Here is an 18,723-nt window from a genome sequence, read left to right on the forward strand (position 1 = left end):
ACGTTACAGAAGAATTTGGAAAAATAGATTTAAAAATCAATAATGTCACTACATTAAATTTTGCATACTTGAAGTTTTTTTCATGATTTATATTTCTGGCACATTTGCTATGATAACTTTATTTTTTAATTAATTGAAAAATGTAAATTACTGACTTACTGTGTTACTCATAGAAGAATGCGATTAATGTGAATTCACTATTAACTGAAATTGAAAAAAATGAACAAGACCGTTCTTCCTCTCCAAACATAATTAATATTTATAAATCTTTCATTACTGCAGTATCCCTGTACCCTGAATCTTTTTCTTCATATAAAGTGGGAAGTTGGAAATTCGGAAAATAGTATATTGACTTTAAATTTGAAGATGACATTTGTAAAGTTAGAGTAAAAAGTTAACTTCTTGGTCTTGTGACTGAGTTTTGTTTTTGTTTTGCTTTGTTTTTGTATCAGAGATGATTGTTGACCATCAGATTGAGACAGGCCTATTGAAACCTGACCTTAAGGATAAGGTGACCTATACTTTGCTCCGGAAGCATCGGCATCAGACCAAGAAATCCAACCTTCGATCCCTGGCTGATATTGGGAAGACAGTCTCCAGTGCAAGTAGGATGTTTACCAACCCTGATAATGGTAATGCAGGGACCGACTGGCTGCTGCTCTCCCTTACCAGTCTCACTCACCTTTACTCCATCTCTTGTCATCTTTTTTTTTTACCCCTCTCCGTATTTCTTCTTTTCTCAAGTTCATGTGCCACAGCCATTTCATAGTGACACTTTTTATACAATCGGGCAGGTTTGTAGTCCTGTTGGAAAGATTTCAGCGGTTGTTGTAGGCTGCAAATGCCAAGATGCCTTGCTTGCTCTATATACGTCTATTCTGATCGACTGAGGTGGTTTGCTAATAATGCTGAAATAATGATGAAACAACTGAGTATTTCAGATGAATCAGCAGACTTGTAGATTATTGAGTATGTCAAAGAGTATGCTTTTGATATGGTGTCAGAATTAGGAGGATAGACTAAGATATGATAAGTGCTCTGAAATCTATCACGAAGTGTTTGCTTGGTGTTTGAGAGGGTGTCCAGCTTATAAATGATCGTTCATCAAAGTAAGGCTCAATAGTATTTTCACTACTTAAAAGAAAATCTCGTTTGTTATATAATAATGATAGTTAGATGTGAGAATAATTATTCAAGGTGGCATATTAATCCCATCATATCCATTATATAGCAATAGGAAAGGCACTGTCTTATTCATCCTCTATTGTGTTTACCAGAGTTTCCTGTCAAGTGTCTATCTTCTATATCATTGTCTTTGTTTCAAATAAATTTCATGGTTGGATGAAATTTTGAGAAGGGAGAAGTTAATTTCCATGAAGTATGGAAAATGAAAGCATGGTGGAAAGAGTTGCAAAGCATTGGGCTAGTAGAACTAGGTCTCTCCCGCTTCACCCCTAGTCTTTTTTAGTATTAAGGGAAATGAGTAGATAAAGGAGCTTCTAATTCATTGTCCTCAGCTGCACTTTCAGAACAACGTAAAACATGTTGTCACGGCAAAAGTGGGCTAAATGAATTGTATAAACTGAATTCTAACTCAGTTGCTCCATTTCTGGAAATTGAGTTTTCTGACTTAATATTAAAATTAATGGTTGGTTGGAAGACAGCTTACTATTAGCAAACTTTCTCTGATGTATTTTTGAACCATTCCATCATTGTAGTTTCTTAGTGAGTGTTCAGTCATTAAGTAGAACCAAATGAAAAGTTCAATTTTATTGAGTGACTTATATATTGATTTAACTGCTGCTGTAAATTTTTTTTAACAGCAAAACAGGTTATAAATAAATAATGAAAATAAAAATACTCTTTATAAAAAACATTTACAAAAGGAAGAATCGAATCTAGAACATTCCTACTATAATTTGATGGTTCTACCATTATCTGGAATATTGCTGCTGACTGGAAATGTTTTGGTTTTGTGTGTCTCCTCTAGTTTTTTTTCTCTTTTTATTGTATTTTTGAAGAAAGGGGTTGTTTAATGGCTGAAAATGTTATGAGGTGAACACTTTATTATAACTGATGTCACAAATATTTCATTTTGAAAACAACCCATGTTATTAAAATTATGGCAATTAAAGTAAAACTGTCTTTTATATCTTATTTGTTATCTTCTTTCTCATATAAAATGAAATTCCATGATTTGGAGATTTATTTTTTTATTATAAAGTTGGTGGTGGTATAAAGAAAGAAGCAAGAAAATGCACTGTTTTCGAATATTGCTATTTTTGCAAAGAGAAAAGGAACAAACATGACAGAGTGAGGGTGCCTTATACCAGTATGGTGTGAGCTTCATTTTCATAGACGTGCAGGCAGAGTGAAAATTAGGAACAGATGGATCTTGGAAGCTAGTATCTTGTGTTTTAGGAGAAAGTATTTGGATGTGGAATACAAGTAATGAGCTGGTATCTCTCGTCATTCCATCTTTTATCCTATCAGTAGATCTTTGTACTTTAGAGGCAAGTTGAAATTGCCTTCGTCATTCACCTTGTCACTTGTGAAATGTTGTATATGCTGAGCAGAAAGCAAATAGGAAGGGCAGGCAGTTCTTTTCCTTTCTGGCTCTTCAGCTGGTCGGCCCACACCCTGAAGCATGGAATATGATTAGGCCTTTTAAAACGTATTATTATTAGCCTTTGTGTTACCTAACTCCTTTTAAATATCCAGAGGCAAGATTTGGCTTTGAGAAATTCTATGGTAATGAATTTCATGTGCCTCCAAGGTACGTTATAAATTATCAGAGGGCAGACTTTTGGTTTTCTAAAGGCACTTGTTCTTAACGTGCAAGTTTATACAGTTTAATTACTTAATATCTTTAACTCTTATGAAATGTTCTTAGAATAAATTTCTAAAATAAAGAATTATGGAATTTGCTACTCATTTAATAAACCGGAATCTTATATCTATTGTAGTTGGAGCTAGATTCTAATATCCTCATGTAAAACCTAGATAACTTGTTACCTTAGTTTTCTGTCATAGGCTAGAAAATAGACTCATTGACACTGCCAGCTTTAGTTGTAGTAGCAACAATATAATTAGTAGCTGAAATTTATGTAGATACTTCAGAATTGGAAATTTTTTCATTTCCCAGTGGTGTGCTGGAGCCACCTCTTATCTACTCGTAAGAGCCAAGTGTTGTCAGAATTTTTTGAGCTGGTTGTTAAACATAGCTACTATTAAACATTAAATTATATAAACATACAATTAAATAATGATATTAAAGACAATGATAATAAACACTCAAAACTCATCACTTTCTACTTATTTTACTATAGTCTACACTCTTCGGTTATTTACGTCTATTGTGTCTGTATGGTGGAAATACTATAAAATGATGTGCTACTGTCACCTCTTCCCAACTTTACATTCAAGTGACTTCATATTGGAAGCTGGAAATTGTCCATGATGGTAGTATTTACACCATAGACATCAGCATAAGCTACCAAAGAAGGGCTTGATTTATTGTTTTGTCAATTGTCTCTAGACTTAAAAAAGTGGTGGAGAAAATGCTAATAATGCAGATTAAATTTAAAAGTGTATAGTGTCTATAGCTCCTGTCTTAGTCAGCTTGGGCCATTATAACAAATTGCCATAGACTGGGTGGCTTAAACATCAAGCATTTATTTCTCATAGTTCTGGAAGCTGAGAATTCCAAGAACAAGGTGTCACAGATTTGGTTCTTGGTGAGGGCTGTCTTCTTGGCTTGTAGATAGTCAGCTTCTCATTGTATCTTCACATGGCAGAGGGAGATTGACCATCTTTCTCCTGTCTTTTCTTATAAAGGCACTAATCCCATTCATGAAGCCTCTGCCCTTATGACCTAATTTCCTTCCAAAGGTCCCACCTCCTAATACTGTCACATCGGAGGTTAGTATTTCAACATATGAATTTTGAGAGGATACAAACATTTAGTCCATAACAGCTGTTAAAATGTAAATAGCACAAAGAATTGAGGATATATTCTTTTGATATTCAAAAACTATTATCCAGTTTAGCAAAGAATATGATTTAGCATACCATTGATAAATGAGTGAAGTCTGACATAAGTCTTCATTGTCTTGCTATTGTCTTACTTGTTACCATATATGATAATGGCTGTTCAACATGGACATTGGAACTATGCTTGTTTGCCATTTGCAGTCATAAGTTGGCTACTGATAAAAGAGTTTGGTAAAAATCAACAAGAGCATTTTATGAGAATCATCTGGCTATATGCAATTTACAATAGAGTGTTGCGTATTTTATTATTATTTGTGTGTGTGCTACACATTCTTTATGTCAGTAAAATTTATTACACACATGCACACACAAACACACAGACACACACATTTTCCCTAGGAGAGCTGATTTTCAAACATTTACCAGCATACCCACTACCAACTCACCACTATCTTTGCATAGCTAAAGACTCTCATGTTTTAGAGTCCTGATGTGGCTTGGGGTTCAAGATGATTTAGTGTTGTTTTTTTTTTAAAATGAAAAACATTTTATTTGTAATAAATCAGGGAAGAATCAGGCTAGTTTCCAAGATGTTAATTATTGTGGAATTGCCACTTGTCTGAGACATCTGTGAATTCTGCTGGACACGTCTGCCGGGTACTAAATTTTAGTCAAGTGCTATAATTTCTCACTGTATTAATTGAGGCATTTCTATGGAGTTAGTGTTGCATGAAAAAATTAATGAGGTTTTTATTTCCTCTGGTGTTAGATTTTCCTTTACCTACTCTGTTTCTCGCTATTGTTTTAGGTTGAACCATGTGAAATTACCATTTCTGTGGGTGAAATAAAGTTGGCTATCGGCAATTTCATGTGGTTCTACTTAATAATTTGGTCTGAAGTACTTAGATAATCGTTCTGTATTATTGTAGTTTACTATGAAAGAGCAACATTTAAGCCTAGGGATGTTCCTTGGTAGTATTTAAAAATCAAGTAAGGTGTTTTTAGTTTTCTCTTTATTAAAAAGTGAAAGTAAAGTTTATACTTAACTGGTATTGATTCAATAAATATGTAGTAAGTTGTTTATGACAAGGTTACTTGATAACTGTTTTAAAAAATCGTGGTTTGTAGGATGATCTGATTTTTAAAAATGTCATTTACCACTTAAATGGATACTTTTGATATGGATTGTCTAAGCTTAGAAAAGATGAATGAGACCCTATTTAAGGACCGAGGCCAAGTAGGGACCGTAATTCGAGTATTCAGCTTTTACTACCTTTGTGGAAGTTTGGGCAAAGCCATCATCAATCTGTCCCTGTTCTTTTCCTGGCTTCTTCATTTTTTTTTCCCCCTAGACTATCATAAAAAGCAGTTGTTTGCCCTCCATGGTCTGGGAGTACAGATGCCCTTTACTGAGAAGTGACTTTGGTTATCCAGTTGGACCTAGACTATGAGTTTCATTTTTCCCCAATCCAATTTTGTGACCCCATTTTTCATTAGTTTTTTTTTCTAATAAAAAATTAGAAAGGTAATTTAGTATTCAGTTTCTATGTCTGTAAAAACAGAGATAATGAAAATAAAATAAGATAATATATGTAAAATGTTTAGAATGGTAACTGGCACATAGTAATCACTCAACAAATAATATTAAATTATATATAATATGTTTAAGCACAATTAAGAAAGAAAAATCTCTTATTGAGTACAAGTGGTTTCTGGAATGATATTTGCTTGTAGCTTACTATTTAGGAGGAAACTCATGGGGTAGTGCTGATTTATTTCCTCTGCCCTTTGGTATTGGTATCCAAATTGGATTTGGGAAAGGAGGGAGCCCTTTGTCATCAGAGCCCTCTTACAGAAAAGTCTGTCCGCTTCATGGATTTTACTCTTTGCTAAATGGGAATCATGGAAACCCTAAATCACACTGAGCATCCAAGACTTAATAAAGCTGCTCCAGCAGGTAGATGAGGAGTTGGAAAAGGTGGCAGCTCCAAGCCAGGGCAGCTGGCTCCTGGGCCTCATGCTGTTTCTCCGTGCTTTCTCCCGGTGCACTGTGGCCTCTTTTATATTCATAGGAACCCAGGGCCTGTTCCTGGTTGAACCTCTGGGTGTTATCCTCAATTCAACACTTTTCTTTTTTTGTCAAGTCTGAGATGTGTGATCTTCTTGTTCCCAGCACTTGCTGCCACTTGCTTTCTCCCCAGATTCCTCTTTTCAATGTTATCTACCAGGCAGGATGCAGCTTCCTAGCTCTCTCCCACACTGCCGTTTCTGACATAAGCACACAACACTTTTAGGTATTTTAAAAAGTCTAGTCTGTTGCTATTACCTGTAGTAAATGGTGGTTAGCAACGTAGAACAAACAATGGAAAGAAATTTTTTTGTTGTCGTTAATAGTATTTCTAGGCCCCATTGAAATGTAAGTGGTATTAGTTAGGCTGTTTTTGCTTTGGATCTGATTTGAGATTAGGAGTAATCAAGCTATTTGGTTTGGATATTAGATCAAGCTGCCTGGATACTGGCATGTGGTGGATCTGACTGGGACCACTGCCAGGTTTGGCAGCTTTCTTAGTCCCTTTAGAAATTCTTAACTTTTTGTCTGGGTTTGGATTCCAGCTTATCCCAATTGTCTCTGGCCGGGTTGTTCTACTTTGCAGCCCCCCTCCCCCTATATCCTTGAATTTAGTTCTGGTTCCAGAGTCAATGGATGAGCCAGACATTTCCCTAACTTTCTCAAAGATTCTGTTCCTCTGAAGCAGGCCATCATGCTTCTCCAATTCCAAGATAGGTCAGCAGATAGGCCCACATTACTTTAAGTTGAGAGTCATCTTCCCAGGTGCCTTTCTGCACACGATCAGCTCTCTCCAAAAGCCAACAGCACACATCCATCTGTTTTGTTCAGAAGTCTAATTCTGCGTTCATTTGCACAGCACAGATGAGTGTCCTGGCCAGAACCCAATGAATGATCAAGCTCTTCTCAGCCTTAGATTAAATGAACCAATCCATGGAAAGTTTCTAGAAAAGTGCCAGAATGAAAGTATTCCTTAATAATAGTAACTTAATAACAGTAGTATTTCTAGTTTATTTATCAGACACCATTCCTATTTTCTTTTTTTTCCCCTAGGCAGGTGACTGATCTTTCTGATTTATAATGTTCAAATCTTCAAATAAACAATAACACATTTTTTCTCCAAGGGTCATTACCTGCCAGTATTTGCTAGTCGATTCTGTTCTTTATGGCAATGAAGAGACGGGCTTAAGAGGTATAAAACAAGTGAGTATTTAGTTTTTGACATTAAAGACCTACTTTATAATCTTCTTGAAGATGTGGTGCCATCTTTTCCAGAGGCTTCATTCTATTCCTGGACTAAGACTCAGTAGCAGTGTGATGTTGAGCGATTCACATAATATCCTTGAGGCTCATTTTTTTTATATTTGTAAAATAAGGGTAGTAATGTCTTATTCTGTTTATACAACCAGGAATAAATGAGATATCTTTGTGAAAAGTGTTTAATAAGCATAACATGAGATACCACTGTAAGGAATAGCTATTATGCAGAAATATTTTAAGGGGCAAATTTAGTGCCTTGCAGATTTAAAACCAAGGACAGAACTTCCATTCCCCACGATTATTTTGTATTCTGTTATTTCCTGTGTCTCTCAATTTTTTTTTCTCCCACCACTCCATATATGAAAACATTCTTGGAGTTTCATTTTTAAAACAGTGCTACTTTCATTATCAATTTTACAGATGCCAAATAATACATAATGAGGCATCATTCGTGGGCTTTATAATATTTTTAGAGTATAAATATTGATCAATATGTCTGAGAAATGACAGTTCTTAGCTATCAATAAATAATATATGTAAAGCAGAATGTTACCAATAAACAAAAATATTTTGAAATTTTACTAATTGCCGTTCTGTTTTACACAGCCAGGGTCTGTGATGGAGTAAAGGAATGGAATGTTGCTCTGTGGCTTATCCTACCACATATGAGTACTCCCTTCTCTATTTCTCCCCCTCTGGAAAAGGCATGTACTTAAAGGCCCCTCACTGATTTACTGCTGATAACCCTGAGAAAATCTCCTTTCAAGGCTTGAGATCTCTGATAGAGCCACCCTTGTGAAGTCTTGTTTTCCCAGCCTTGCCTTGCTCTCAGAGCAGATAGAAGAGTAGGTGTACATCTGGGACCACGTCCTGGTCTCTATGAAAGAGAAATAGAGAGAAAAGGAGAGGGAAGGACAGGAAAACGTGAGGAATGGAGGAAAGGCAAAATGAAGACATGAGATGTAAGCACTGTGGCCTCTTTACCATGTCTTCCCAAAAGAAAAAAGAGGGAATAAAATTAAAGTCTTCCAAGAATGATTAAGCATGCCTGATCCTACTCAAACTCTATTTCAGTACAAATACAAAGAATAAAAGGAGATCTTTTCAGGTTTATGAACCCGATTTCTTAAAAATCACATTTTGAATTTAAAGTAGGCCAAGGTTGCTGTCTTTAGTATTTTCCAACACCCTTCAGGATATTGAACAAAGGAAACATCATTCCATCTATGATATTACTAGTAGTAGCAATGACAGTAATACCTCCCATTAATTGAGCTCCCATTTTATACAAGGCATTGTTCTCAATGATGTTTCTAATGTATGTATCATATCCATTTGCAGGTGAGAAATCTAAAGTTCAGAAATGTAAAATAACTTGCCCAAGCATACAAATGGAGGAATCTAGTGTGCTTAACAACAATATGTTAATTCACCTACGATGGGTAATGAGCTCCCCCAACCATGATTTATTTCCCACACATCAGTGAGTCCAGGTCTCTGACTTTGTGTAATTGTGTGATGTTGAAGGGCTCTGGAGATCATTCTCTATCTAGTTGGGAATACACACCAAACATGGCGGTTGAGTGTCTTTATTGGCTTTCCAAATGGAGATTTCTAGGCCGCCTGTCTCGTGTTTACAGGGGAAATGCTGCTGTACTCTTGGGTTGAATTTCTTGGCTAAATGACAGTGTGGAATACGTAGTAGGTGCTCTGTAACTGTTTGAACATGTAATATTGCAGTTCCGAAAGAGTCCTAAAACTTTACCATGAGTAAAATTTTTCTTCTTCTTAATAGGCTTGTTAAAAAAGCATTTTTCTGGAGAGGTTTTTTGATCTATTTGCATGATTCAAGCAGAGACACCCTCTTTTGAACAGATTTAGGATTGATGGTTTGGGGCAAGTTGATTCTCAATATTTTTGAATATTTGAAAAAAATCCTCCTCACACACCTTTTTCTATAGTCTAGATATTGGAAGTCATCACTCGAGAATCTTTAGAGCCATAACTTTCCTCATCAAGTCACAATAATATAAGGCAATTTCTACCTTGTTTATGACTCAGGCAAAAGTGATTTAAAAGAGAATACATGAGATAGTAGCAAAGCTAAGTAGTTTATTTTGTAGCTTAAGTGTAGAAGAGGTACAATGAAAGCATTATTTGGAAAAGGCATACACAATATATCATTACCATGATGTAATTATAGAAAGTTTGACTCCAGCTTTGGGAACAACTTTTCAATATTTTATCTTTGGAGTAAATTTGTGAAGAGAAAAAAAGCAACGTGAAAGGGTTACAGAGTGTGTATCTCATCCTGCACAGAAGTACACAGAGGGTCAAACAAATCAAAATGTTGGAATTTGCCAAAATAAGTAATGGATGCTGTGAGCCTCCCAGTTTTAGGAGGGTAAGCAGCCAGATGGCTCCAATCAGCTTTGCTAAAACACAGGTGCCAAGTCTCCATGGGCAGTTTCATTTTCATGCCTGTCTTTGGAGCCAGGTTCTTTGCTGGTGTGTGCCAGGCTCCATTCCACTGCCCTCTTGATGGTGAGGTTCAGCGTCAGTGGAGGCTGTCTATGCAAAAAGGAGTTTCCAGCCTTAGTTCCCAGCAAATAACACACTGACATGTTGAGGGGAGTGGAGGAGTGAGAAGCTGCTGGGAAAAGTGTTATCAGCACCTGAGTTCTGGAGCAGCTGCTGATCTCTTGTACTCACTTCAGGAGCAAGCCATGGTATCAGCGATAAAATATGGGTGGGCACATACTCATCAGAAGCTAAAGAATGTGAAACTCTGTTGGGTTTACTTTGCATTGGCAACCTCTGTCAGTTCTCATTGATCTGGAATTTCAGTAGGTCCTTGCTTTGGCCTGGATAAATGGCTACCAGTTTCCTAGCCTCTTTCATTTCCTTTAGCTAAGCGTGCAGGAATATTGGCTCTATAAGCGTGCAGGAATATTGGCTCAAGTTGTCAAAAGAAATAGGAGGTGAAACTTGGTCAATATGATAATATATGTTTCTAAATGCCTCCCTCTTGACAAAAGCAATTTTGGAATAATCTCAACCGGTTCATTTCCCTTTTTCATTTTTCTTAGTGCAGTAAAAACTTGCAAAGAAGTTCAATTATGGGAAACAATTAAAAATTCAGATAGCAAAGAGAAGACATCAGATTTGCCTCAAACAGGTGCTGGCACAGATGGCCCACTCACAAGTCCTGGCTTTATTTACAGCTTTTAAACACAGACAGATAAATTGACAAAAATGTTTCTAGATTTTGTAATGTGCTGAATGCCCAAATTTGGCCATAAACTTACATTAATTTGTAAATGATTCAGTTTAAAATTTGACCTCTCAAGTCACCAATAGCCTTAAGAAGACCATTTACTGCCCTGCCATTTGCACACTTGTGTAAATAGATGATCAAATCTTTGCTTTTGGTTGGATATGCTTTGTTAATGACAATCTTTATTATTGAGCAGAAAAAAACTCTCTCAAGTCAAATTGTATGTAGTCTAATGGTTAGATATTTCCAACCTCATTGTCGTTCCTTGAAGGATAATTGTGCTGCCTATTTCTTACTAGCGTTGAAGTGAGGTGTTTAATGAGAATAGCTAAATAGATGACATGAAACTAACTTCAGATGGAAGTTGATGAAAAGTATCTGGAGGAACCATACTATTTATTCAGCCTGCATCATTATTCTGTCTTTGATGTGGTCTAAGATTTAGCTTGGGTGCACCACGTATTAAAATTATAGTAAAATAAGTATTAAAGTGCACCAGGAAATGAGGACTAATATTCATTTCTAAATTGGTTTATATTAGGGTATTGATTTATCTATATCCCAGTCTCATGTTTCTGAAGGGCTGAAAAACAGGCGGCAAAGGAAATTGAAAGCCAGTTTTATATTCATCAGGGAAAATATTTCAAAAGTGGAAATATGAAGTGTTGCTTTCTGCATTCGTGCACAAGATCCGTAGTAGGGTCTGTTGGGTAAATCATAAGAAAGCTCCTTACTAATATAGCTCTGCCCCCTGTGCTTTCCAAAACTGTGCGTAACTTCCCTCTGTGTGTGCTTATGTGGTGCAAAATTATTAACAGTCTTAATGTTACATCTTGAGATTAATGTTCATTGTGTAAATCTTTCTTCTGGATACAACCCATGTTCTATGTATTAGAACTGCAGGCGGAGCATCCACTGGTACTTGGGGAACTATAATGATAGAATGTAATTTTTTCGAGGCCTTTTCATTCTGTGTTGGGATTTGCTTCATCTAACGATGCAGGGTCATGGGAGGGTGTGTGTGTCAATGTAATATGTCATTGTTCTCCTTTAACTCGCTTCTGTATTTGCTTTAGTATTTTTTTCTTCTTAATTAATGCTTCCATCTTCATCTTTGCTGTGGCTGCCCATTTGTCCTCCTCCTCCTGTCTTCTGCTTCTGACACTAAAGCCCGCAGCCCGCTTGAGAACTCAGTGCCCTGCCTAGCAACCCGCACCTTGGACGATGACCCTCGAGTGCGGCGCTCTCCCAGCGTGGGATGGCTAAGTAAGTCAATGACTAGGGGAAGGGATGACTAGGGGAAGGGCAAGGATGGTGGCGGTGGTGGGCAATGGGAGGGGACGAAGACTGGGCTCATGGTTACTGAGTGGATGGCATCGTCATGAATGCCTGAAAGGATAAGGCCTACAGACTCCTAAACTCACAATTACTGATTTATTCCTTCTATTATCAAAGAGTACAGTAATAATGTACTTTCTGGGTGATCTGCCATCCTGAATTCAAGTTGAGTACCTTGTAAGGCAGTGGAAAGAGTTGGAGAGTAAGGGTTAGGCCCAGCACTGGTGGTCCTCCCTCCGTGGAACACTCTCGGAGCCTCGGTTTCCTCATGAAGGTAATGAGGCCGTACCTTCTTACTTCAGAGGATTGTGAAGAAGATCACTTGAGATGAGGTCTCTGAAGGTGGTTTGAAAGCATTCTGGTGCTGGGTAAGAGGAAGAACTTACTAAGTTAATGGTCTTAAAAAATCCCAAATATCCATTATGTATTAGAAAGGCAATAGGTGCTATGGACAATGAAAAAGTAGCAGAAGATAGAATCTTTGTTTTTTAAAATAAACGGCTCTGTTAAAGAGACAAGATTTATACGCATAAAACCAAAAGAGAAAAGTACATGCACAGAAAACTACAAGGACTTTCCACAAGATTTCCAAATTTGATTATATATGATATAAATTTCTTTTAGTTGCCAAGAAGCCCATCTATAGTGACATCTTTAGGCTTTTAACTATTTATTATTACCTTTCTTATAATAAACCTATTGATTTAAGCTTTTTACTATTTTAGCATGAGGAAATTTCACTTTCCTGGGAATATGTGTTTCTCAGATGACTTAATGGGGGAAGTTTTAGTTCATCCTAAAGTGGTATTTGTTGCACTACATCCTTCCCGGGCTTTTCTTGGAATACATTGGACATTTTTAGAAACTGTATTAATAATCTCTATGTCCCGTAGAGATATAAATGTGTATGCTGCACATTACTGCATGCCAGGCACTGTACGAGGCACCAGGTATTTAGAGGTAAATAACCTGAGTCCCTGCTCTCCGGGGGCTCCTTTCTAATGAGGGAGGCGGGAGGCAGGACCAGTGGATGACAACTATATAAAACGCTAAGTGAAATGACTGAAAATACACACACACACACACACACACACACACACACACAAGATTATGGGACCATTTGCTTGGTCTGGGAGTGGGGATGGTAGAAGAGGCTTTTGGAGGAGATGATTTTGGGGCTAAATCTTAAAGGAAAAGTAGGAGTTTGGTAGTAGAAGAATTGAGGGAAGGGCCCCTTATTGAACTAATAACTTTGTAATGATTTCTGCTATACAGAATGTCTTAGGAGCTTGGATAATAATTTTTTCTTGAATAATAATAAAAGTTGCAAACACTAATTCATCACTTCTTAGGTACAAACCCTGAGCTAAGTGCTTTATATGATACAATGTAATTTTCTGAACAATCCTGTGAAGTGGCTATTGTTATTATCCACCTTTTACAGATAAAGAAATGGGGCTTAGAGAGGTTTACTAACTTGCCCAAATCACACAGATCATGTTTCTAGGGCAGGATTTAAACTTAATCATATGGTAGTTTCATCTATAACTTGGATGGGTAATGTCTTATTGATGTTGAAGTATAGGAAATACAAGTGGTTAGATTGCCAAAAAGATCTACTGACTCTACAATGAACCTCTAATACTCACATTATTTTCTCTGCAAGAATCATGCATTTCTTCTAATATTTTTTTTTTTCCTCAGTGATGTCTCTTGGGGAAAAAATAAATTCAGGTATGAAGTTTAGTCATTGGGGTTTGAAGTTGGGCAGGATTGTGTTAGAATCCTGCATGTACCACCTGCTAGCCTCCTGACTTTGAGCAAGTTACTTCTCTGCCGTAAATTTGGGTTTCTCAACTACACAATTGGGTTAATCTTACCAAGATAGGATTGTTGTGAGAATTAAATTAGAAATATGTAAAGCATTTGGCATAGTTTTCAGCACTCAAAAAGTCCAGCCTGACTGTTATTAGCAAAGTGCTTATAGGAATTGCTGAAGAAATTGTAGCTGTCCTTATTCTCTGAAAGTTTTGTTTATTCCATGTCAGACATTTAGACATTGGAATATTCGTGTGGATAAAGCATCAAGGAAATTGATCAAAGTGTTCAGTTTGTTTTTTTAATTTTATTTATTTATTTATTTTCTCCCCTAAAGCCCCAGTAGATAGTTGTAGGTCATAGCTGCACATCCTTCTAGTTGCTGTACGTGGGACACGGCCTCAGCATGGCTGGAGAAGCGGTGCGTCCTTGCGCGCCCGGGATCCAAACCCCGGGCCGCCAGTAGCGGAGCATGCGCACTTAACCGCTAAGCTACGGGGCCGGCCCAAAGTGTTCAGTTTGTTGATGACATGGAGATATGGCAACTATTTGGAAATCAACCTAAGACCACACCCTGGGCCAATCCTTCTAAGAAAACACGTTTTAGTCATGAGAGAGGATTCTTCTCGTTGTCTGTTTATATGATATATTCTCTTCCTAAATGAACAGCCTTGGTGTATAATCTCAATCACCTCTCCCAGTGCTTCTTATTGCCTACATCAATTCAATATTTAATATACACGTATTATAATGAATATGTGCAAAGTGGTGTTAAATCCTGCTGGTTCTACTAGCTATCCAACCTCATTTTCATCTCTTCTCGGTATGAACTTCTAGTCTAATCAGCTTGTCCTTTTCCTTTTGGCTTATATTGTACTTCTGGGCCTTAGTTGATTCTTCTGCCCTTCCAAGAATGCCTTTTCAAGTACGCCTATCCCAAACTGTTCAGTACAGCGCAAATGAAGTTAGTTCTCCTTTATAAAATGGTTCTCCTAAACACAAAAGATTAAAATTCCATAGCTCCTATTATCTGTGTCTCATAATTGAAGATTTACCATATATTGTTTTATGTTGCCCTCTGATGTTCCATTGTTTGTATTTTTTCATTTCAACTACATAAAAAGCTCCTTTAGGGCAGGGACTGTATCTCATGCATTAGTGTCTCCTCCAGTGTAGTGTAGGTACTGAAAACGTGGGAGCTGTACAGTAAACATTTATTAATCCTTGACACCCTATCATTTCATTAAAAGCCACCAACAGCCCAGTTTTCACTAGGGCCCTTCTTGGCCACAGTAAACTATTAACCAGAAGTGAATATTGTTTACCTACAAAAACTATTTCCCCATATTTCTGCTCATCCTGTTTTGATGAGTTTGGTTATCAGTTTATTCTAATAGTTAATGTGGAATTATTTTTCAAAAACACTGCCAAAAATGTCAGCTAAAAAACAGAATTGTGAACAAGGTTCCATTAACTTAATCATTCAGTATTCTTAGCAAGATATTTTCAGGCTTAGTGTAATTTGAAGTAGCTAACTACCTTTAAAAAGCTACATTTGAAGTTGCTTTTGGGGAGTAAGCTCTCATCATTTTTACATTGTGTGCTCCTTATCTTAGTTGTCACCTGAGGCACATGTGAGCTTACAGCTCTTATCCATTTCAAATGCTGCCAAGATATCGAATTAGAAGTTGGAACAAAACCAAAAATGATTTCCTCTTACAGATCTCACTGGCAGGTCTGAAACCAGCCTGGACCACTGAGAACAAAAGAGACGCTTTCACCTCTGTTTTTCAGGACAAGTTAATACCCACCTAAATGCTTTGCCATTATTAGAGCGCAAAAGCATCCTCTATCGTGGTAGAACCAGAATGGCTCTTCACTCTGAGTGCTTATCTGTGAATTCAGTTTAACATCTAACAGTCGGCATCCTTGAGCCCTTGGAAAACACTTGTGTCCTCTTGCAGTTATTGGCAGTGAGATCAGCTGCTTCAGACTCTTAGGTCTGAACTTCAAAGAAGAAAATGTGGTTGAGAGTTTTTTCCTGCCATCTCCTGCACATTCTGGCATCTGTCTTCACTTTGCTTTGTGTTGTGTCTGTCTAGTGTGTAAATCTACGAGGCAGGGACCTCCTGATCCAGTTCAGTGTTTTGCTTTGTAGATACTTATCCAGTGTTTGATGTTATTGCTGTCCTAAGTATTAATATTAGATAATACTGTTTGTTTTTTTTAATGAAACTACAATGGAGTAACTGTAGATTCCTGTTTCATCTACAACCAGATTACACAGTTAACATTAGAATTTAAAGAACTGAATTGCAAATGGGACTTTTTTACTTTAAAAAAATTTTTTTTGTTTTTCTTTTTGGGCATTTCTGGAATTAAGCAATTGAGAGTGTTTCAACTGTTGGAAAGTTTACTGACTAAATAAAAATTATAATTTTCTCTGGCTCTAGAGTTTTCTTAAAAAGTTTTGGGACTTCTTAGGAAAGTGGTGCACCCAGAGAGTTCACTTGAATAAGTTCAAGTCAACAACTGTTCACTGAACTCTTCCTCTGCTAGTTCCATAGTCCAGTTGGAGAGGAGATGAGGGAAGTTCATAGGTAATGACGATTTGAGGGAGGCAATGATAAGGGCCACCAGAAGAGTCCAAGGACAGACCTGTTTGTCCACAGTGTGTAACACAGAAGAATGGATAGTGGGGCATAGAAAGAGAATTGAGAAAAACAATTTCCTTAGAGGAGATAGACTTTTCACTTTCTTTTTCTTTTGTTGAGGTATAATTGACATATATTAGTTTCAGGTGTACAACATAATGATTTGATGTATGTTTATATTACAAAATGATCACCATAATAAGTCTAGTTAACATCCATCACCACAGGTAGTTACAATTTTTTTCTTATGATGAGAACTTTTAAGATATACTCTCTTAGCAACTTGCAAATATGCAATACAATGTTATTAACTATAGTCACCATCTTGTACATTATATCCCCATGACTTATGTATCTTCTAACTGAAAATTTGTACCTTTTGACCCCCTTCACCCATTTTGCCTTATCCTCCCACCCCCACCTCTGGCAACCACCCATCTGTTCTCTGTGAGATAGACTTTCCAATGGGCCTTAAACGATGGGTTGTACTTTCACAAATGGAGATTGTAGTAAAAGCAGGATGAGACATTGAAAGGCGATGGTAGGCTGAGAGAAAAGTATAAAAGCGACCAGATTATTGAGAAAGTATAAAGAAGAGTTTATGTGAGGTAGAGTAAGTTGACACATTTAATTAGCAGAGAAGACATGAGAACGGAGCATGTGGGTGTTAAGGTGGCAAAATAATCAAGCCATTTTGTGGAAGGTCTATGAAAGTTTTTTTAGCATTGAAGTAGCATGGTCAGAACTGTGTATTAGAGAAATTAATCTGCCAGGGGTTATTTGAATGGAATAGAGTGGGGAAATGCTTGAGGTAGGGAGAGAGTTAGGAGGTGATTGCAGTAGACCAGGTAGAGAGAATGAGAATCTGGGCTAGGATTGCAAGTGTGGAAATGGAAAGGAGGGGATAATGCAAGAAATGTTATAGAGATGGCATCTGCAAGACTTGGCAACTGATTCCGTGTTAGGGGAGAAAGAGGAAAGAATCCAGGATGGCTCAGGTTTTGAACTTGCAGCTGGGGAGATAATAGGAAACGATTCATGGAAAAAGGAGATGGGGTTTACAGAAGAACAATAGTTCAGATTTCTGCACGCATCATGCATGCTGTGGCCATCTTTGAAGATATATTTCACTAGGCAATTTTTAGATGATTTATCATGAGCCAAGACTCTTAGATTTCTTCTTTGTTATACATTCTCACGTTAGTTTTTCAGATGCGTCTAAATCTACCTTTGGGATGGAGAATAACCACCACAGCACAGCTCTCTTTAGGCAACTAGTGAGTTTAGAGCATTTTCATCTTTCTTTGTTTGTTTGTTTTGTGCGGAAGATCAGCCCTGAGCTAACATCTGATGCCAATCCTCCTCTTTTTGCTGAGAAAGACTGGCTCTGAGCTAACATCCATGCCCATCTTCCTCTACTTTATATGGGACGCCGCCACAGCATAGCTCAACAAGCAGTGTGTCGGCGCGTGCCCGGGATCCGAACTGGTGAACCCCGGGCAGCCGCAGCGGAGCGCATGCACTTAACTGCTTGCGCCACCAGGTCGGCCCCTAGAGTATTTTCATCTTGATTCCAAGCATTTTACCTTCCATCCCTCTGTTCCTTTCTTTAGCAGGTTTGAAACGTGGGCTTGTTCTTGATTGGGATTATTATTTGGGTCATTTATTGTACCATTCTCACAAACAGTTTTGGCCTTTTAAAAGTCAAAAAGAAATCAAAGTACAACTTTCAAAATTCGGAGTCACAAGTTTCAAAAAACTGTAAGAAATAAAATCTTTCAGCAACCTGAAATCTACTTTCAGAGGTTTTAGTTAACATTCAGGAAGACATTCAGAAAACTTATGTGATATCCGAGAATGAGTTACAACATTCTTCAAATACACACAGTCCTAACCACTTAAAAAAAAAAGTTAGTTACTATTTATCCTGAGCTTCTGAAGAGGTCTTGTTAGTTATTTTATCGATATCTAATATTGTATTTACAACCAGCTGAAGTATATGCTGACTCTAGAAGTCTATAAATAGAGAGAATCAAAGTGGAGAAAGAATAAAAACTTAGAAATTCTGTTATATTTCAGAGTACTGGGGACTTGGAGGAGATTTCAAGAGGCACAGATTTGGAAAAACTTTGACAATCTGCTGGAATTATAAAATAGTTTTTTTCCCAACAAGGAGAGTTTGGGATTTGTGAGCATTCAAACTTGTGCTTGGCAAAATGGTGATATATGTAATATGTTCCTAATCAAACTTTTCCTCTCATCACCAATTCTCTCCCTTTTCCTGACCTTCTTGTTCCTTACCATCTTTCTACCTT

The 18,723-nt window shown here is 37.2% G+C and overlaps 1 protein-coding gene across 1 annotated transcript in view; it reads left to right on the plus strand.

Annotated features, from left to right (window-relative positions):
- The window catches only part of SLC4A4 (solute carrier family 4 member 4), a 271,080-nt gene that overhangs the window by 98,793 nt on the left and 153,564 nt on the right, over nucleotides 1–18,723 (plus strand). The window contains exon 5 of the mRNA XM_058547242.1: nucleotides 453–632. Within this exon, the coding sequence (XP_058403225.1) occupies nucleotides 453–632 (180 nt within the window). The remainder of the gene's footprint in view (nucleotides 1–452; nucleotides 633–18,723) is intronic.

This window comes from Diceros bicornis, chromosome 8 (genome assembly GCF_020826845.1).
Source record: "Diceros bicornis minor isolate mBicDic1 chromosome 8, mDicBic1.mat.cur, whole genome shotgun sequence".
Taxonomy (NCBI): Eukaryota; Metazoa; Chordata; class Mammalia; order Perissodactyla; family Rhinocerotidae; genus Diceros; species Diceros bicornis.